The following is a 22,188-nucleotide window of genomic DNA, read 5'->3' on the forward strand; positions in this document are numbered from 1 at the left end:
GTCAATCACCATCATTGCTTTGTGTAAGAACCATGTGTGTGACCCCCGGGCGCCTCCACCACAGACATCTGGGAAACGCTCTCTGATCTGACAATGAGGACAGACTATGGGGCTGCTAATGGATGGGGGTCACAGTATATAATCATTAAGGGAGTATGTTAATTTTGATAGCCATGATCCTTCCCAGCCATGAGCTTACCCAGGGCTCCATCAGTATATATCCCATGAGACTCTATGGGCCATATTCATTTAGAGGCAAAAAGTCCAAGGTCGGACTTTTCGACATCATCAACGTTTTTTACTCGGATACAGTATCGGGCGCGTGCCCGCTTATACCAGTATTCAATTAGGATCCGGCGAAAAAATGGAACCAGACGGAAAGGTAAGTATTGAAAAGTCTTGGCAATTTTCAGGAAATCATCCTGGCACCCCCCTAAAGATGGTCTGACATGGGGGATCAGTATGGGTACCCACGATTTGGCCCGCTGAAGGTAGTCGGGGTTTTTAAATAGCAGCGGCAAGTGCATAAATGCGCCTGTGAAGAAGGGGTGAAGAATAGCATTTATCTTTTTTTGGGGGGGGTAATAACTATGCCCATAAAATTTTGGGTACATGAAAATGGGTGCAAGCATATTTTTAAGTCCCTAAAATGATTTTTTAAAAATTCTTCAAAAATTCACCTGCCGCTACCAACAACATTGTAGAAAACTCCTGCCGCATACTTGACTCCCTCCCCCACCCCCCTGGGATCAATTTCACTAGTTTAGAAGTTTGTTCCCAAATATTTTTTTTTTGCCCAAAATTAAAATACCTTTTTTTGGGGTGTCCTAAGAAACTTTTTTAAAACATTTTTTGACACAGATTACTTTATGGAGACATTACAAAGGCTGCAGGCTATATTTTTTTAAGCCTGCACCCCTAAACCCCAATTCAGTACTTTTTTTCGCCACCTAAACAGCGGTGAAAATGTATCCCCGTTTTTTCACAAAGACTTCTCGCACCTGCGAAAAGTCTTTGTAATTGAATATGGGGATAAGTGAAACAGGCGAAAATGACGTCAATGGTCAAAAATTATCGCCTATAACGGGTTTTCACAGCCTATAATTGAATACGGCCCTATGTATGAGAGGGGGACGATTTCTTGATATAAAACATTCAAATACAATGTGACAAAGCTCCCAGGTGCTTTATATTATTACCAATCAATGATCTGAGCATAAGAAAGATAACAATATAACTGTGATAAGTAATCAGTACTGGTGTAACACATATACCATAATGAGACTTCCCATCCATAATAATGTATATAACATACTCTGCAACAGGAGGTCCATGCTATAACGGCAGATGGGATAACGTCATTATGTCCACAGTGATATTGTCTGCAAAGTCATTGTCGCAGCATTACGTCGACACCATATTGCCGACACAGTTATAATGCTAGATAGATATAGATATTAACTATAGTTTTATTCTGTCACAATGACGACTCAGCACCAGCATCCCCAGTGAAGATCTTTATTACGAGAACAAGGATGTTATATTATATTCCGGTCCCAGGTGTTGTTTGTAGGGATGGTGGTGGTGGTGGTGGGTAGGTCGGGTGTAAGGCCATTATTTGTCGTTACTCATCCTCCTCTGAAAAGACACAATCCCAGCTCCTCTTTCTCCTGCTTCACACTGCTCACTTTTTTCTCTAAATTGATGTTGGTTTCCATCTGCCATAAGGAAAGAAGGAAATTATCACATTAGTAGAAGGACAACGGCCAGATCACATATAGTGAGACTGTGTATAACCATAATCAGGCCTACATCAGCATGAGAGCCTGCACTGACTGCCATGTGTAACATCACCTGCATACAATTCCATCCGTAAGGGAAGAGAGCATGGGCAGGTCTCCCAGTATGTGTAACACAGGCGGCCGGCAGCTATTGTGGTGTGATATCAGGGCCAGACTGGGACTAACAATCTGCCCTGGCGTGTAACTACACAGGGTCACCAGCTGACGGAGCCATGCACAATACTGCTGCAAGCTGATGGGGCGTAGCTGGTACAATGCAACATGAAGCATCAGCACACATGTATGTCCACACCCATCATTTCCCTTGTTGTGTGACTCCACTGGCAGCATCGGGAAAATGGATAACACCATAATGTGTAATAGGAACATATACATGGCTATAACACAGTATAGCATTTATTTATAATCTTTAGCATTTAATACAAAGGGGGTTTAAGTAAACATAGAACAAGCATATAAAAGGACAACTATTGTGACCTGGAAAACTAATCATTGTTAGGATCTGTACTTAGCAGATCATTTTAGTTGCTGCTGAAGCACTGCACTAATTACTGCCTTTCTGTGTGCAGTGTCAGGTGCACACTGATTGATTCTCCTGTCTGTGCACTGCCCAGATACACACCAGTTTGTCATTAAGGAAGGCTTGCTCTGGTTCTGTTAAATTCCAGCCAGCCCTTCACTCCATGCTGGTGATAGAGTTTCTCGTACTTCCGGTTGTTCCAGTCTCCTGATTCCCAGTCGAGTTCCTGAGCCAGTTTACTGTGTTTGTCTCCTGCTGTTTGTATCATCCAGGCAGCACAGTCTGCATTCCACCTGCTCGTGTTGCTTGTGTCATCTAGGCGGCATGGTGTGCTTCTTCGTCCTGAAGCACCAGCCTAGCCCGGCGGCTTGTGTCAACCCGGCGACATCGGCCGCAATCCAGCGTTCCACGTGCGCAATCCAGTGCACCATCGCCAGTGTCATTCCGGCGGCACTGGTTGCAACTCAGCGTTCTAACTGCACAATCTAGCGCACCGCCGCCAGTGTCATCCTGGTGGCATTGGTAGCAACTCAGTGTCCCCAGTGCACAAACCAGTGCACCGTTGCCAATGTCATCCCAGCAACCCTGGTAGCAGCTCAGCATCTCCATGCGCATTCCGGTGCACCACTGCCAGTGTCAACCCAGTGACATTGGTAGCAGCACTACGTCCCTGTGCTTCCACCATTTAAGATTCAACAGCCCAAAGGCTGCATCTAACCCTGGGGCCCCAGGTCACAACTTGCCAAGGCAAATGAGCTCTCAAAGCTGCTCCACCAGCCCAAAGGCTGCATCTTACTCCAGGCTCTCAGGCCACTACCAGCCAAGGCAAACCAGCCCTCAATGCAGCTTCACTGACCCAAAGGCTGCATCTTACTCCAGGCCCCAGGTCACTGCCTGTCAAGGTACACCAGCCCTCTAGGCTGCTTAAACAGCTCAAAGACTGTCTCTCACCCTTAGCCTCTTGGTTACAAATAATCCATGCAAATCAGCCCTCAAGGCTGTTCACAAATTAGGTCAGACCAAGACTAACCCAATGCCCTTCACAATAATACCTGTATTACAGCAAAATAACGCACCTCTGACTGTGGCCGTCATATATATAATATAGCAAGAAGGAAACATATATTATGCTCCAGCATCCCTACAGGGTTTCACTAGGCAGTTGTTATGTAACATTACAATGCGTCATTCTGTTATTCAGAATTCTAACCACAGGCATACAGTATTACATAGTGATTTACAGCATACCCTGATTAGTACCCGTCCTCTATATTATATAATGCATTTCCTCTATATTAGATATTATATAATGCACTTCCTCTATATTATATAATGCACTTCCTCTATATTAGATATTATATAATGCACTTTCTCTATTATATATTATATAATGCACTTCCTCTATGTTATATATAATATAATGCACTTCCTCTGTTATATATTATATAATGCACTTCGTCTATATTATATATTATATAATGCACTTCCTCTATATTAGATATTATATAATGCACTTCCTCTATATTAAATAATGCACTTCCTCTATAGTAGATATTATATAATGCAATTCCTCTATATTAGATAGTATATAATGCTCCAACCAGATTATTTTGCTATAATAAAGATGTTAGTGTTACGATAATTGGGCCTGATTCATAGCTATCAATGGTTTGCATACAGCTATGATGGTGGGTGGTCTGCGAATGTGCAAAATGGGTCCTGTGTTGTCGTACATTGTGCTCCCTGAGCCACAGCCTAGTTGACAGGCTGGAGCCTTTTGGGGGCGGCACTTGGCAGCGTGTTGACCCCATTTTTTGGGAGTGTCAAGGCTAGTAAGCTTAGGCTTACTCAGATGGCCAATGGCTGCGACCAATGACCATGATATTGATCGGATGCTGCATCTTCGTATGTAGCACTCGGAGCTGAGATGCCGACAGGAGGTGTCTATGTTCTTCAGATGCTTCCTGGGGTAATAACTTTTTGGTATCGCTGCTGCATCGGGATCGGTACGATATCCCGCCGGACGTTAGCCCGGTGAATGTATGTCAGGGTTCAGCCTAGGATCGGCTATCTCTTACCTCTGTGCCGGCTTCCCCTGACTTCCTTGTGGTCAGACGCCTGGTGCAGTGAGGGGTGAGATGCTGAGTATTCTACCTTAGGTGCTTTTGCGGACTTCCATGGTCGGCTGTGTGTTTTGGGGATCGGAGTTCCCATCATGGGCACCGCCATGACAGTTCCTCTCATTTGACAGTCCTCCTAACCAATGGTAGCATGATCTCAGTCAGCTGATGCTGTGCTCCAATAATCTGCTACCCCTGGGTATAAATCCGCCCCCAGAACTTCAGAAAGATGCTGTTCAACTTTGTTATTCCAAGTGCCTGTGTTACTCCCACTGTTGCTCTGTGCTAAATCCTTCAGCGTGTTGCTTCAGCCTGCTCACAGTTTTCCAGTTTCCTGTATTAGCTTCCATGCTAACCCTTACTCTGAGACTTTAGCTTTCTCACAGTACTTCAGTGTTTCATGTCCCTTCCCTGTGTGTCTTTGTATATGTGCTGCTAATTCTATTGCAGCTTTCCTGTGGCTATTACCCTGTGTCACTGAGGTGTCAGGTTACCTGCTAGTACTAATTAGCTCACAGCTGGACCTCCAGCACTCTCCTAGTAATTGCCTTTGACCAGTACCAGCATTACTAGCTTCCCCAGTTTATTCCTGCCTTCCCTCTGTGTTTTACTGTGTTTATCAGCTCCAGAATCTGTTGCAGTTCCTGTACATTTTCCTGTGTTTCCAAGCTAGCCTGCGACTGGGATTACTACATGTGCCTGTGTCCACTTCTCTCTGTGTCTTGTTTGTGCAATCAACACCTACATTTATAGCTTTCGAGTGCATGTTGGTGTTCTTTGCTCTGTGTCTTGTCTCTGCAAATCGGCTCTAAACATATCTAGCAATTCTCAATATATGCCTCTGTTTTTCTGTGCAATCAGCACTTGGATTTCTTAGTGATTCTCAGTACACTTTCCAGTATTCCTATGCTAGCCTGTGATTAGGATCCCTAAACAGCGTTTCAATATCTAGCATCCAGTTTACCTCCTGTGCTCTAGCATTTGCTTAGTTAAATATAGTTTCCGGTCTTCTGCCATTCCCAGGTACCTGTCCAGAGGGCCGTGACCTGCTTACCGTCCTCCACAGAGGAACATTTGCATCGGATCGTGACAATGTAATACCGACGCCGGACGCTCAACAGGACTAGATCCCAACACGGTAAGTATCTAATCAATCTCTAACCTTTCCCCCGTTAACCCTAACCCTCTTTTAGGGGTGCTAACCCTAACCTCCCCCCCAAGTGCCTTACCCTAACCTCCCCTAGGGTTGCCTAAACCTAACCCCCCCTCCCCACCCACTAAACCTAACCGCCCCAAGGGGGTGCCTAAACCTAACCTCCCCACTGGGGTGCCTAACCCCACTTTCCCCTAGCCTAACCCTCCCGGGGGGGTGCCTAACCCTAAGTCCCCCCAGGAGCCCCTAACCTAACCCTCCCCCCACATCTGCCCTCTGCCGCTGCCCGGCTTACCTTACCTTAGTTTTGTATGCCGGGCGTCGGTCTTGCAGCGTAGGTCTAATGATAGGCATTGGGATTTCGTCCGCCTATCATTATTACCTTGCCAGGATATGACAGTCGGGAAGCTGGCAGTGGTCGGCATTTCAACTGTCGGCTTCCTGACTGCATCACGCTGCGTCCACCTCTGAATCGGGCCCTTTGTGACAGTTGTCCTTTTGTTTGATAACAGTTCCCAATGTGGCGCAGTCAGTCTGATGACTGGTAATAACACCATGGGTAGATGGGACATTGTATAGTGCATGGGCAATATTTACTATAACCCAATACTCACTGTCTCTTCCATGATCTCCAGATCTTTTTTCTGGGCCTGGATCAGTTAATTTTTTTGCTTGATGTCAATCTGAAGACTCGCCAGTTTCTCCTCCAAGAACTGACCCAGGATACAATGATCCTTTGAATAGATCAGAGTGAAATTACAGCATTAATATACAATAAAATGAAGTGGCTTCATGAATGAATCACTATTATAAATCATTATTATAAGTAAAGCCATTTAACAGATCTTGATAAAATTTGACTGTTTTTTACTCCTATGAACAAATCAAATTTAAGCTATTATTTTCCAGTGCAGCTTAGGCGATGAAAACAAATATTTGATTGGTTGCTATGGATAGTGGCACATTTTTGCACATTAGATTCAATTATTAAATAGACCCCAATGTCTGAGTATATAAATGTGCACATACATGATACATATGATTTTTTTTTAAGATCTGCAAAGGAAACTCTGTATTATTCTAGTTCTATTGAGAAACATCTTAAGTCCAGGAAGTAAATTTACTAATGGTTGGTTTTGTGTTTTTGGGTGATTATCCTTTGATTTGCAAACTGACCATTTACTAAAGTCAAAACTGAAGGAAAGCTGACCAAAAACCCGACTTTAGAAAATAGGACCAACAATCATTTATTTTATTTTTATACAGAGTAGAATAGGATCCGCAGATTTACTAATGGTCCATTTTAAAACCAAACGAAACCAGATGGGAAAGCGACGGCAAACCCACCCAAACAATAGACCTGCCTGTGTTAGGCGTGTTTGGGAGAATCACTGCGCAGATCAATAGGGACCTCTGCAGGTTTCATTACTGTGAACTGTAAAGAAAAATGTAAATTAAAAATGAGTTCCCCAACCCAATCAATAACCAGCCCCAGACCTTCCAGCCTGGGCTGGTATGGGAAAATAGGGGGAAGACACTGCATGGAGCTTTTCCGTATTGTCCCATAGCACCGGCTGAACCAGCCATGGAGCTGATGCTATAGCAGGGGGATGTAAAGCGTGGGGCCCCACTCCCCTAATGATAACCAGCCCCAAACTGGTGAGCCTAGGCCTGGAATAAAGGCCCCAAAAATAAAATGGCATCCCCCTTCCATTGTAACCCCCCAGGCCTAGGCTGAAAGCAAATTCCAACCAGCAGCACTCATGGACCATATAAGAAAAGGATCACAGAGACCTCAAATTGATTCTACATTTCGGTTTCATCAAACCTTCGTCAGTAATACAAATACATAAAACTATCTTACCAGCATGTGATGATAATCCATAACGCCATGACGACTACGAAGATCTGGAGGGAATAAGTTATAACATACTTAAACATAGCAGTAACTACCTATAAACATTTTACAGATAGCATGCCAGAGAAAAAGAATCATTCAACCCAAAGGGTTTAACCGTATTTAGATAGTGTATCCACCATGCCTCCTTCTGTAATAAAGTTTTAGCACGATCACCACCTCTCTTATTATCTGGCACAAAGTCTATCATCTTATACCTGAGGGTCGCTAAGGAATGCCCACATTCTTTAAAATGCTTGGCAGCAGGTTGTTCATTAATAGTACCTTCCAAACAGGATCTGATGGCACTCCTATGGAGCCTTATGCTTTACCCTTATGCTTTTTATATTTATCAATTTGGGTGTTAAGTTTATCCAACCAGTCAACTGTGGTATCTGCCTTAATATCAGTCATATACAAATTAGGGGTGAGCGGGTTCGGATTTCTGAAATCCGAACCCCCCCGAGCCCCCCCGATCCGAGTCCGATCCGAGTCAGGCTCGACTTTTCCCGCCTGACTCGGATCTGACATCGAGGCAAAACTTCATCATCCCGCCTTCCGAGTCTCGCGGGTTTTGGATCCTATATAAGGTACCCGCGTCGGCGCCATTTTCTCACTCGGCTGTGGACAGTGAAGAGGGAGGGTGGGAGTTAGTGCTGTGTAGTGTAGTGTAGTGTAGTGCTGCTGTTGTCCACTACTTCAAAGTCCATAGGGGCTGGCTGTGTTGTGCTGTGCTGCTGTTGTTAATAGGGGCTGTGTCCACTACTTCAAAGTCCATAGGGGCTGGCTGGACTGTGTTGTGCAGTCAGTTCTCCATAGGGGCTGTGTCCACTCCAAAGTCCTGTGCAGTGTCCCAGTCCTAAAGGGGTGCTGTAGTGTTGTCCAGGGGGTGCTCTGTCCATCAGGGGTGCTCCCCCCAAGTGCTAAAAAAATAATATATTTTCTGTGTTTGTGAATTGTGTGCGCAGTAGCCGCACGTGCATCAACAAAGTAGTGCCAAGCGTGCGCCTGTGTCATAAGTAAAGGGCCGGCTGGCTTGACCGTTAAGGGTGCTGTAACCCCCGAAAGTACACTCCAGTCCAAACCAAAAAAAAAATTATTTTCTGTGTTTGTGAATTGTGTGCGCAGTAGCCGCACGTGCATCAACAAAGTAGTGCCAAGCGTGCGCCTGTGTCATAAGTAAAGGGCCGGCTGGCTTGACCGTTAAGGGTGCTGTAACCCCCGAAAGTACACTCCAGTCCAAACCAAAAAAAAAATTATTTTCTGTGTTTGTGAATTGTGTGCGCAGTAGCCGCACGTGCATCAACAAAGTAGTGCCAAGCGTGCGCCTGTGTCATAAGTAAAGGGCCGGCTGGCTTGACCGTTAAAGGGTGCTGTAACCCCTGAAAGTACACTCCAGTCCAAACCAAAAAAAAATTATTTTCTGTGTTTGTGAATTGTGTGCGCAGTAGCCGCACGTGCATCAACAAAGTAGTGTCAAGCGTTCGCCTGTGTCATAAGTAAAGGGCCGGCTGGCTTGACCGTTAAGGGTGCTGTAACCCCCGAAAGTACACTCCAGTCCAAACCAAAAAAAAAATTATTTTCTGTGTTTGTGAATTGTGTGCGCAGTAGCCGCACGTGCATCAACAAAGTAGTGCCAAGCGTGCGCCTGTGTCATAAGTAAAGGGCCGGCTGGCTTGACCGTTAAGGGTGCTGTAACCCCCGAAAGTACACTCCAGTCCAAACCAAAAAAAAAATTATTTTCTGTGTTTGTGAATTGTGTGCGCAGTAGCCGCACGTGCATCAACAAAGTAGTGCCAAGCGTGCGCCTGTGTCATAAGTAAAGGGCCGGCTGGCTTGACCGTTAAGGGTGCTGTAACCCCCGAAAGTACACTCCAGTCCAAACCTAAAAAAAAATTATTTTCTGTGTTTGTGAATTGTGTGCGCAGTAGCCGCACGTGCATCAACAAAGTAGTGCCAAGCGTGCGCCTGTGTCATAAGTAAAGGGCCGGCTGGCTTGACCGTTAAAGGGTGCTGTAACCCCCGAAAGTACACTCCAGTCCAAACCAAAAAAAAATTATTTTCTGTGTTTGTGAATTGTGTGCGCAGTAGCCGCACGTGCATCAACAAAGTAGTGCCAAGCGTGCGCCTGTGTCATAAGTAAAGGGCCGGCTGGCTTGACCGTTAAGGGTGCTGTAACCCCCGAAAGTACACTCCAGTCCAAACCTAAAAAAAAATTATTTTCTGTGTTTGTGAATTGTGTGCGCAGTAGCCGCACGTGCATCAACAAAGTAGTGCCAAGAGTGCGCCTGTGTCATAAGTAAAGGGCCGGCTGGCTTGACCGTTAAAGGGTGCTGTAACCCCCGAAAGTACACTCCAGTCCAAACCAAAAAAAAATTATTTTCTGTGTTTGTGAATTGTGTGCGCAGTAGCCGCACGTGCATCAACAAAGTAGTGCCAAGCGTGCGCCTGTGTCATAAGTAAAGGGCCGGCTGGCTTGACCGTTAAAGGGTGCTGTAACCCCTGAAAGTACACTCCAGTCCAAACCAAAAAAAAATTATTTTCTGTGTTTGTGAATTGTGTGCGCAGTAGCCGCACGTGCATCAACAAAGTAGTGTCAAGCGTGCGCCTGTGTCATAAGTAAAGGGCCGGCTGGCTTGACCGTTAAGGGTGCTGTAACCCCCGAAAGTACACTCCAGTCCAAACCAAAAAAAAAATTATTTTCTGTGTTTGTGAATTGTGTGCGCAGTAGCCGCACGTGCATCAACAAAGTAGTGCCAAGCGTGCGCCTGTGTCATAAGTAAAGGGCCGGCTGGCTTGACCGTTAAGGGTGCTGTAACCCCCGAAAGTACACTCCAGTCCAAACCAAAAAAAAAATTATTTTCTGTGTTTGTGAATTGTGTGCGCAGTAGCCGCACGTGCATCAACAAAGTAGTGCCAAGCGTGCGCCTGTGTCATAAGTAAAGGGCCGGCTGGCTTGACCGTTAAGGGTGCTGTAACCCCCGAAAGTACACTCCAGTCCAAACCTAAAAAAAAATTATTTTCTGTGTTTGTGAATTGTGTGCGCAGTAGCCGCACGTGCATCAACAAAGTAGTGCCAAGCGTGCGCCTGTGTCATAAGTAAAGGGCCGGCTGGCTTGACCGTTAAAGGGTGCTGTAACCTCCGAAAGTACACTCCAGTCCAAACCAAAAAAAAATTATTTTCTGTGTTTGTGAATTGTGTGCGCAGTAGCCGCACGTGCATCAACAAAGTAGTGCCAAGCGTGCGCCTGTGTCATAAGTAAAGGGCCGGCTGGCTTGACCGTTAAGGGTGCTGTAACCCCCGAAAGTACACTCCAGTCCAAACCAAAAAAAAATTATTTTCTGTGTTTGTGAATTGTGTGCGCAGTAGCCGCACGTGCATCAACAAAGTAGTGCCAAGCGTGCGCCTGTGTCATAAGTAAAGGGCCGGCTGGCTTGACCGTTAAAGGGTGCTGTAACCCCCAAAGTACACTCCAGTCCAAACCAAAAAAAAATTATTTTCTGTGTTTGTGAATTGTGTGCGCAGTAGCCGCACGTGCATCAACAAAGTAGTGCCAAGAGTGCGCCTGTGTCATAAGTAAAGGGCCGGCTGGCTTGACCGTTAAAGGGTGCTGTAACCCACAAAGTACACTCCAGTCCGAACCAAAAAAAAATTTATTTTCTGTGTTTAGCCGCACGTATATATCAAATCGATATAACATAAATGGAGGACCAAACTTTCTCCGATAAAAATAAAATAGAGAAAGATCAAGAACCACTTCCTCCTAGTGCTGAAGCTGCTGCCACTAGTCATGACATAGACGATAACATGCCATCAACGTCGTCTGCCAAGGCCGATGCCCAATGTCATAGTAGAGGGCACATACAATCCCAAATGGCAAAGTTCAGGAAAATGACCTTGAAAAAGACATTTAAATCAGCTGAAGAGAAACGTAAACTTGCCAATATGCCATTTACGACACGGAGTGGCAAGGAACGGCTAAGGTCGATCCCTAGTATGTTCATGACTAGTGGTTCAGCTTCACATGACGATGGAAGCACTCCTCCCACTAAAAAAATCAAAAGAGTTAAGCTGGCAAAAGCACAGCGAAGAACTGTGCTTTCTAAGAAGATATCACAAATCCCCAAAGAGAGTCCAAGTGTGGTGGTGGTTGCGATGCCTGACCTTCCCAGCACTGGACGGGAAGAGGTGGCTCTTTCCACCATTTGCACGCCCCCTGCAAGTGCTGAAAGGAGCACCCACAGTCCACTTGCTGATATGCAAATTGAAGATGTCACTGTTGAAGTACAACAGGATGAGGATACTGGTGTAGCTGGCGCTGAGGAGGAAGTTGGCGAGGAGGATTCTGATGGTGATGTGGTTTGTTTAAATCAGGCTCCGGGGGAGACAGTTGTTGTCCGTGGGATGAAAAAGCCCATCACGGTCATGCCTGGGCAGAAGACCAAACATTCCACCTCTTTGGTCTGGCAATATTTCTATCCAAATCCGGACAACAACTGTCTTGCCATATGTACCATATGTAAAGGTGAAATAAGTAGGGGTAGGGACGTCAACCACCTAGGAACATCCTCCCTTATACGGCACCTGCAGCGCGTTCATAAAAAGTTACTGTCAAGTTCAGAAACTTTGGCTCAGACCGTAAGCAGTCCAGGGACACCTAAATCCCGTTGTCCTGTTGTATCCAAGCGCCTGCAAACCACACCGTCAACTCCCTCCTCGTCAATTTCCTCCTTAGTCAGGATCGGAAGTAGTCCTGCAGGCCATATCACTGGCATGACTGACTCTCCTATCCGGGATTCCTCCGGAGGATCCTGCATTGCTACGCCTACTGCTGCCGCTGCTGCTGTTGCTGCTGCTGCTGGGAGTCGTTCATCATCCCAGAGAGGAAGTAGGAACACCACTACTTTTACTAAACAATTGACCCTCCAACAGTCCTTAGCGAGGAGGATGAAGTACGACAGCAGTCATCCTGAAGCAAAACGTATAACTGAGGCCTTGACTGCTATGTTGGTGTTAGACGTGCGTCCGGTATCCGCCATTAGTGCAGTGGGATTTAGACAATTGATGGAGGTAGTGTGTCCCCGGTTCCAAATCCCGTCTAGATTCCACTTCACTAGGCAGGCGATACCGAGACTGTACAGAAACGTCAGAAAAAGTGTCCTCAGTGTCCTGAAAAATGCCGTTGTACACAATGTCCACTTAACCACGGACATGTGGACAAGTGGAACAGGGCAGACTAAGGACTATATGACTGTGACAGCCCACTGGGTAGATGTATCACCTTACGCAGCAACAGCAGCAGCGTCACCAGTAGCAGCATCTCAGAAACGCCAGCTCGTTACAAAGCAGGCTACGCTGTGTATCACCGGTTTCAGTAAGAGGCACACCGCCGACAACCTCTTAGAGAAACTGAGGGAAATCATCGCCCAGTGGCTTACCCCACTTAGACTCTCCTGGGGATTTGTGATATCTGACAACGCCACCAATATTGTGCGGGCATTACATCTGGGCAAATTCCAGCACGTCCCATGTTTTGCTCACACAATAAACTTGGTGGTGCAGAATTTTCTGAAAAGCGACAGGGGCGTGCAGGAGACGCTTTGGGTGGCCCGAAAAATTTCTGGCCACTTTCGCCATTCAGCGACTGCGTGCCGAAGACTGGAGCGCCAGCAAACACTCTTGAACCTGCCCCGCCATCACCTGAAGCAAGAGGTTGTGACGCGGTGGAACTCAACCCTCTATATGCTTCAGAGGATGGAGGAGCAGCAAAAGGCCATACAAGCCTATACATCCACCTATGACATAGGCAAAGGAGGGGGTATGCACCTGACTCAAGCGCAGTGGAGAATGATTTCCGTGTTGTGCAAGGTTCTTCAGCCCTTCGAACTTGCCACACGTGAAGTCAGTTCAGACACTGCCAGCTTGAGTCAGGTCATTCCCCTCATCAGGCTTTTGCAGAAGCAGCTGGAGAAAGTGAAGGAGGAGCTAAGACGGAGCGATTCCGCTCGGCATGTGGGACTTGTGGATGAAGCCCTTCATTCGCTTTGCCAGGATTCCAGGGTGGTCAATCTGTTGAAATCAGACCACTACATTTTGGCCACCGTGCTCGATCCTAGGTTTAAAGCCTATGTGGTGTCTCTCTTTCCGGCCGACACAAGCCTGCAGAGGTGCAAAGACCTGCTGGTGAACACACTGTCAGCTGAAGCGGAACGTGACACGTCAACGGCTCCTTCTTCATTTTCTCCCGCAACTGGGGCTGCCAGGAAAAAACTTAGGTATCCTAAGCAACCCGCTGGCGGTGATGCAGGGCAGGCAGGACCAAGTTTGGACATCTGGTCCGGACTGAAGGACCTGGCAACAATTTCTGACATGTCTACTGTCACTGCATATGATACTGTCACCATTGACAGAATGGTGGAGGATTACATCGGTGACAGCATCCAAGTAGGCATGTCAGACAGTCCATACCTGTACTGGCAGGAAAAAGAGGCAATTTGGAGGCCCCTGTACAAACTGGCTCTATTTTACCTGAGTTGCCCCCCCTCCAGTGTGTACTCCGAAAGAGTGTTTAGTGCAGCCGGGAACCTTGTCAGCGAAAGGCGTAGGAGGTTGCTTCCACAGAATGTGGAGAAGATGATGTTCATCAAAATGAATTATCAGCTCTTCCAGGGAGACCAGCCTCCAGAAGGTACAGAGGGACCTGTGGTGGTGGATTCAAGTGGGGACGAGTTAATACTTTGTGAGGATGAGGATGTACACACTGAAGAGGGTGAGGAATCGGTGGATGAGGAGGATGAGGATGACATCTTGCCTCCGTAGAGCCAGTTTGTGCAGGGACACATTAATTGCCAGCTTGTTTTGTGGGGGCCCAAACGAACCAATCATTTCAGCCACAGTTGTGTGGCAGACCCTGGCGCTGAAATGATTGATTTGTTAAAGTGTGCATGTCCTGTTTATACAACATAAGGGTGGGTGGGAGGGCCCAAGGACAATTCCATCTTGCACCTCTTTTTTTCTTTGCATTATGTACAGTTTGGGGCCTAGTTTTTCTAACTGCCATCCTGTCTGCCACTGCAGTGTCACTCCTAGATGGGTCACATGTTTGTGCCGCCCACTCGTGTCGCTTAGCATAGTCATCCAGCTACCTCGGTGCAACCTTTTGGACATAAAAACACTATTGTGAGGTGTGAGGTGTTCAGAATAGACTGGAAATGAGTGGAAATTAAGGTTATTGAGGTTAATAATAGCATAGGAGCAGAAAAACCTACAAATTCTGTGATTTTAGCTGTTTTTATGCTTTTTTTCAAAAAAATACAGATCCAAAACACAAAACCCAGAACCCAAAACACGGAAGGGTGGTTTTGGCAAAACCAATCCAGATCCAAAACACGAAGAAAGATCCAGATCCAAAACCAAAACACAAAACACGAAAAGTGGCCGGTGCACACCCCTAATACAAATCCTCATAAGTTTTAGTTTTAGCAAGCGACAACTCTCTAGAGGACTCCTCTCTGAACAGGAGTATTTGATCAAACGAGGCTTTGTTCTATATTGCCGTTTACGGCAATAATCTGGGTTATTGCTTCCGATGGTGGGAATATTTCTTATTTTGAAGCCTCGGGTGTTTTTTTCTCCCTATAATACTCAGATAAGGAGACCCCATGTAAATAGAAATCTATTTCACGTTTCTTAAGCTTAAGCAATTGCAGAAATAGTCTCTCCACAGAATCCTTCCTTGCTGCTGTCTCTAATTTATCTGTAAATAAAATTTTATAATATCTGTAAAATAGTGGGTTTCCCCCCAGAGGTGGTTAAGTGTTTTGGAGACCAGGTATTTCCATCCCCGCTGTTTCAGTCATGTCACTAAAACCGTGCTCATGTGCAAAAAAGTAAGCAATATTGTTCTTTACAGGCACCAGCCTTGTCTGCAGTGGAGGCAGCCATTTTGGAGACTGAAATAATATCCATGAGAATTCAGCCAATCAATAAAAAACTGCAGGTACAGGGACTATTTTCCAGAATCATCATTGTACATAAGACAACCTACATAGACATCCTACTATGCGTGGTTCCAGCAGGTCTGCTAGAGCAGGATCAGCAACTCCGTGGTATGTCTACTGACTGTGAATAGATGCAGCTGCCAGGAGGCCTAATACACAACTAACGATACACAAACACAAGGTATGCCTACACAATAGTAGCAGTGTGTCCAGTCCCACCCAGCATCATTGAAGAATTCTATATTGGATTGGAATTATATATACATATATATATGGTTAGCACAATACAATACAAGCAATGTGTGCATGATAAGGGGTGTCAATCTGGCTAAATCCCTATTTTCAGTATCCTGACATCCCCATCTTGTCAGTTTGACCAAATGACAAAACCATTGAACACCAGTAATATATCAGCTTGTTCATTTCTGGAACGCCCTACAATTCTGGATACTGTGATTCTGGATAAGATATGTTATACCTATAGTCCCCAGTGATGTCATAGGCTGAATGTTGGCCCAGATCAAATCCAAATCTTTACATCAACTATGTGTTTGCCATGAGCTGTCATATGAGTTAGTACCTGTATGTATGGCTTTATTTCTTCCACCAGTGGTGTAGGTGATGCCACCACTGGTGGAGCAGCTGATGAGGCCCCGGCTGTTTCCATTGGCTGTGCTGCTGCTGCTGCCGCTTCCGCCTGCAGGGCTGCCACGGTCCCCTACAAAGAGAAGCAGATACTGTGTCACAAGCTCTCAGTCACATCATGGCGTCCAGGGGGTAGAATGACAGCTGTGACGCTCATATAATCTGTAATATGAGAAATCCCTATAGCTAAGCACAGCTACAATACACGTTTCTTCTTATACAAAGTACACTGTAATATATTGTGGCCTATGTAGCCCAAAACCAGTCTTTTGTCTTTCAGATGCTCATCACCTTTATAGTCAGATGTATAAGGATTATAGGGCATCTGGCAACCACATACCAACCTAATTACCTATTCCCAGACTGGTACTGGTGCCAGGACTGGTCACACACTCAGTATTTGTAAGGGAAAGCCATATAACAGGCTGAGATATTCACCAACGTACCAACCAGAGCACGTTCCAGCTCCTGGCACACACAATACTGAAACCTATATACTTAGCAAAGGTCATGGGTGGCTATACCGGTACAATACAGTGACCTGAAAGTGTATAACCCCACAGAGGACTGTTTTGAGTTTTCCTTGTATTGCAGCTGAAAATTGCCCTGACTATGCTATGCCCCTCCCCCAGAAGTATAGTTATGTGAGGACACATCTGTACCTAAGGGTTTAATTGTACAAAAAGGTTTTAGGTGCACAAATGATCCATAGGGCTTACATTAGTGCAAAGAAGCTCTCGGGGAAATGAAGAAGACACCTTGACCAAATGTAATTCACCATTTACTATTCCAGCCGTATTCTACCTACAGAGAAAATATCATGTATAGATAGATTTGTATCTGACCTGTTCTCGCAGCTGCTCAATCTCTGCTTTTATAAGTTGGAGCTGCAGCTGATGGTTCTCTTCAATACATCGCATTTTCTCCCGGTGTTGCTGCAGGATATATACCACCTCCTCCTCCTGTAGTGTGATCTTATCTGTGTATAAGGACAAGACAATATCAGATTGAGCGACCTTACTTCATATTATGTTTTATTCTTTTCTAACCAGCTACATAGCCCTACAAAGCCCTAAAGAATTTTTAGATGCAATAAAGATTACATTTCACTTCACTTTAGTTGTGTGGTCAGAATAGTGGTATTTATATAAGCTAACAGTGCTTTTTGCGCTACTCATTGCACGATATATCACACGTGTGGCTCAGGCGCAGATAACAAAACATTGGCCAGTTGAGACCGAATCTAAACTGTGTCCACCTCTGAATTAGGCCCATAGATTGTAAGCTCCACTGGTGCAGGGACTGATGTGATTGGGTAAATAATGGCGGAATATGTATGCACTATATTAATGACTGGTAATAAATAATAATAATAATAATAATAATAAAATATATACTTACATAGAAAGAGCATAGCTAGTATAATTGGTCACAGTCTATGCAGTAACATTATACAGATGTACATCACCTTAGATCATGCATAAACCATGTTATATGTGCTATACAGTGATTTATTACACGCGGCGGGCTGTTTGTGTAAGTGCTGTGATTTGCTTGCCTACATACAATAGCGATAGGATGATGGAGCATATTATGTCCCATTGGATTGGGAATAAGGGGTGTAATGGAATTAGGTGGAGGCGCAACTTTGCTTTTTAATCTATTAGAATGCTGCTGAATCTGCCTCCTCCTTTTATCACTAGCTAACCAGGAAATGCCAACTGGATGGGTACAAAGCAATCATGGCTAACACCACACATGCATCTGTCTGTGTCACACGCCTGGCATCTACTGCTCTTTACACAACACAGAAGGTAAGATGAGTTCTTACAGGTCAGCCTCTCTATCGTCTCCTGCTGCTCAGCTAGCTGGGCTTTACGTTGTCTCTAAGAGAGAGAGAGAGAACAATGTACTTACAGCAATAATTATATAACAGAGTCATTACACAGTAACACCAAGGTCTCAGCTATTGCTGTTCCCACGGGCACCTGCTTCTGTGTGTCTGGTCCATCATTACACAGTGACACAGGTCTAGTCACAGCGAGAAGCACTAGGTGACACAATATACTATAGGCAATTTGAAAATGACTGTACTAATAATGTCCTTATTTTCTAAGTGCCAAATAGAGTAACAGGACAGGAAATCTATTTATGTACCAGCAGAAATGAAGGAATAAATGGTGGAACACTGTAACACTAACACATTCTCTTTATTTTTTGAGGGGGAAAGAACACAAGAAATATTGTATATATAATCATATAACATTTATATGCCAGCAATTGGTTTACCTACTTATGTCAGTGTGTAACTTTTATAATCCATGTGCACAACTGAATATGACCCTGTTACCTGAGCAGTCACTGGCTGTATACAGCTGACACAGGACAGTGGGGGACAGAAATCCACATCACTGTCAGCTCATATGTAACACCTACAATTTACCACCATTGGGAAACAGCAATACTATAAGTAATAATAAATCGCCCCTTAGCTTAGTAAGACTTGGGCATAGACACCTCTCTACATTTAGGCCTACTAAATCGGGATAAACCCCACCTTCTATGCCCAGAAATGCGCACTTTCAGGTGAGCTCCGGACTTTTTGAAATTCTTGAAAAATCCTAATTGTGCAAACAACAAAGTAGGAGAAATAAATATAACAGCGCACTTACCTTTTTCTTGGAGCATGGCCAGCGTATCTTGAAGGGAAAGCAGCCCATGGCTGCCCCCTAACTCCTACTCCCTCCTCCCTCCTCTCCTACTAAACTATACTAAATACTAAAATGCTAAACTATACTAAATACTTATAAACTAAACTTAACACTAAGAAAAACTAAATGAAAACTCAAACCTATCACTAACTTAACACTAAGAAAAACTAAATAAAAACTCAAACCTATCACTACCTAAACTTAACACTAAGAAAAATGAAATTAAAACTCAAACCTATCACTACCAAAACAACACTAACCCACCAGCTCCAGACAACGCTTCCTGCACTAGAGGGGACCACGCAACAGGATAAGTCCTGCCCTGGCTTACCACTTATTGTGTAACAATGGGCCATTGTGATGTCATCACACAGCCATTAGCAGCAGCCATACAGGCAGATATTTGTATGAAATAAAGTATCAGACTGTGATTAGTGGTCAGCAGGGGCAGGATATAATACCGCCCAACTGCCCCAATTCACACACCCCAAAAAGGGCAATTCTTTTAACCAAAATGGGTGGAGTTGTGCAGATTGGGGCAGGGTTATTTTTTCCCAATGTCACATGTCTGAATGCTGTGCAGTACATCAGCCATTGCCAATCACCATAGTAACGTTTGGAAAGGGAAAACAAATTGGATGTTGAGCCATAAAGGATGGTTCAGCAAAGGAAATTTTCCCTTTTGTGGCGCACTCTTCTTTGTAAATAAATGACCTTAAAACTTAACTTTTAATTATATTTAAATTTTCTAAAAAAATGAGTGGGCTTTAGGACATAACATACATGTAACATGTCACACATGAGTGTAAACATATAATTTATTGGGGTAATCACTTATGAAAGTATCAGGATGATGACATTTATCAGGATGATACCTGTAGCAAAAATTCACCTAAATCAGTGGCTTAATTATTATAGAGAAATCCTGGTAATACACATTCTGTGAATAAGGACCTCAGTGGTCCCAGTTCTTAGGACCAGGATAATAAAGAACAATAAGTGAAATATCTGATTACAACCAATACCTCCAGAGATAATTAGATCGGTGAATAATTTCTCACAAAGGAAAATAAAACAAAACAGACGGCCATATTAAATTTGAGGCGAAATGTCAGAGGTCGGACTTTTCGCCATCATCGCCGTCTTTTCCTGGGATAAAGTATCGTGCGCGTGCCTGCTTATCCCCGTATTCAATTAGGGTCCGGCAAAAATGGGACCCAGCGGAAAGGTAAGTATCGTAAAGTCCTGTCACTTTTGGGGAAATCAGCTTGTGACCCCGACATGGGCCTGCTGAAGGTAATTGGGGTTTCTAAATAGCCACGGCAGGTGCATAAGAAGTGGTGAAGAATAGAACTTTGCTTTTTTTTTTTTTTAAAACTAGTCCCATCAAATATGGGGTACATGAAAATGGGTGCAAGCATATTATTAAGTCCCTTAAGTGATTTTTGAAAATTCTTCAAAAATTTACCTGCCGCTACCAGCCGCATTCTAGAAACCACCTGCCGTATACTTGGGAATGCCCCCAGAGTTGATTTCGCTAGTTTAGAAGTTTGTCCCCCAATATTATTTTTTTTCGCCCCGAAAATGAAAGTACCTTTTTTGGGGTGTCCTGAGGAATTTTTATTTATTTTTTTTTTTTACACAGATTACTTTAAGGGGACATTCCAAAAGCTGCAGGCTATGTTTTTTATTCTGCACTCCAAAACCCCAATTCTGCACTTTTTTTCGCCACCTATGCAGTTGTGAAAACTTATCACCGTTTTTTACAAAGACTTTTCCCACATGCGAATATGGGGATAAGTGAAAATGCAGAAAATGACGTCATCGGCGATAGATTATCGCCGACTACTGACTTTTCGCTCCTAATGGATTACGGCCCATAGTCTTAAAATATCTTCACAAATTAATTTATCATAAATTAGTATATTGATAGCAATTCAAGTCTGAAGTAGGTTGTCTGCTGCAGTCATAGATTTATTACAGTAATTCCAAGTACATCCATGGGCGACGGAAAAGGGTGGGGCACCATACAATACACCTCCTCCTCTGTGCAGTGCAGGGACTGTGCAGCCTATTGCTATAAAGCACAGCCCCTTACAATCCGTGGATGCCCGCCACTCATGTAAGCGGGAGGAGAGGGGTGAGGATGGGAGTATTGGTGAGGGGGGGTACAGGGGCTGAAACGTTTTTATGTTGCCTCCCCCAACATAAAATCATTCCGACACCCCTGAGTACATCCCAAATTTATGCCACATATCAGTATTTTTATATAATATTTCAGTATTTCCAGCTACTGTACTTCTCTTTAGTCAATAAAGACATGCCAAGTGTATCATTGGGATACATTGTTATAGTATATAGCCATAAAGTGCTCAGTAGACCAATTATTGGTAGCTGAAATACATGTTTGCTTCTTTCCTGCGCTGGGGGAATCACTCTTTCATTGTTCTATATCTATATAATGCCTTTAGGTAACCAGATAAAAGCAGAAGTGTTTCCCCTCAGTAAGTGCAGGGTACTATACCTTTATTTATCTCACACCCCTCCTGCTGCACCACACACCATCCAGTTACTTTATCTACTGTATGTGTTATACATGTATTTCAGTATTGTTTATTCTAGGTCTGGTGCCAGGGAGGCACCGGACCTAGATAGGGGCACATCTGCGGGCACTGAAGAAGAATGCACCTAAAAAAGGGGCGTAGCCATGAGAAAAGGGGGCATGTCTTTAAGACGTGCCCCCTTTTCATCACTCTTGGGGGCATTCCTGGCAATTATGGACATGCCGGCATGCCCCCAAGTGCTCCTGTGTCAGCGCCCGACATCCATTCACTGGCAGTGACCACTGCACTGCTACTTTCCTCACCCGCAGGACACTGCAGCTCATGGGTGGGGACGGCATCCACAGGCTGTTTTAGTGGGGCACTGCCAAGTGGGGCAAGGTGCATTCTGCCCTTTAGAAATCGGGCAGGGCTAAGACAGCCTAGCGGGAAAGCTATTTCATGTATTAATAATTGAATGGATCTACTGTGCACTATATGGCTATATATTTTGCATTGTTAATAAGTTATGTTTAGCTGTGATTAAGAAATATCACTAATTATGCAGGACTTATTTGGGAGGCATAGGTAAATTCGGGGGGGGGGGGGGTTCTGGTTGCCTGGAAACCCCACTCCCCAGCCCACACCATGACCACAAAAGAAATAGTAGTAAAATAGAATATTACTAGTGCTGCATGTTCTTCTCAGAATCACAAATGAAATTATTAACACCACCTGTGCCTGCCAGTAATACATACACATGTGCACCAATTAGGAGATCTGGAAAACATGCACTGTT

At 44.6% G+C, this 22,188-nt stretch overlaps 1 protein-coding gene across 1 annotated transcript in view; it reads right to left on the bottom strand.

Annotated features, from left to right (window-relative positions):
• Positions 1-1,504: 1,504 nt before the first annotated feature.
• Positions 1,505-22,188, bottom strand: part of LOC148534596 (uncharacterized) — a 210,830-nt gene continuing 190,146 nt past the window's right edge. The window contains exons 3-8 of the mRNA XM_088466934.1: positions 17,970-18,024; positions 16,984-17,117; positions 16,074-16,211; positions 7,460-7,503; positions 6,210-6,329; positions 1,505-1,718 (exon numbers count right to left, since the gene is read on the bottom strand). Of these exons, the coding sequence (XP_088323060.1) occupies positions 6,251-6,329; positions 7,460-7,503; positions 16,074-16,211; positions 16,984-17,117; positions 17,970-18,024 (450 nt within the window). The 3' untranslated portion in view covers positions 1,505-1,718; positions 6,210-6,250. The remainder of the gene's footprint in view (positions 1,719-6,209; positions 6,330-7,459; positions 7,504-16,073; positions 16,212-16,983; positions 17,118-17,969; positions 18,025-22,188) is intronic.

This window comes from Taudactylus pleione, unplaced genomic scaffold (genome assembly GCF_031769625.1).
Source record: "Taudactylus pleione unplaced genomic scaffold, aTauple2 ptg000066l, whole genome shotgun sequence".
NCBI lineage: Eukaryota > Metazoa > Chordata > Amphibia > Anura > Myobatrachidae > Taudactylus > Taudactylus pleione.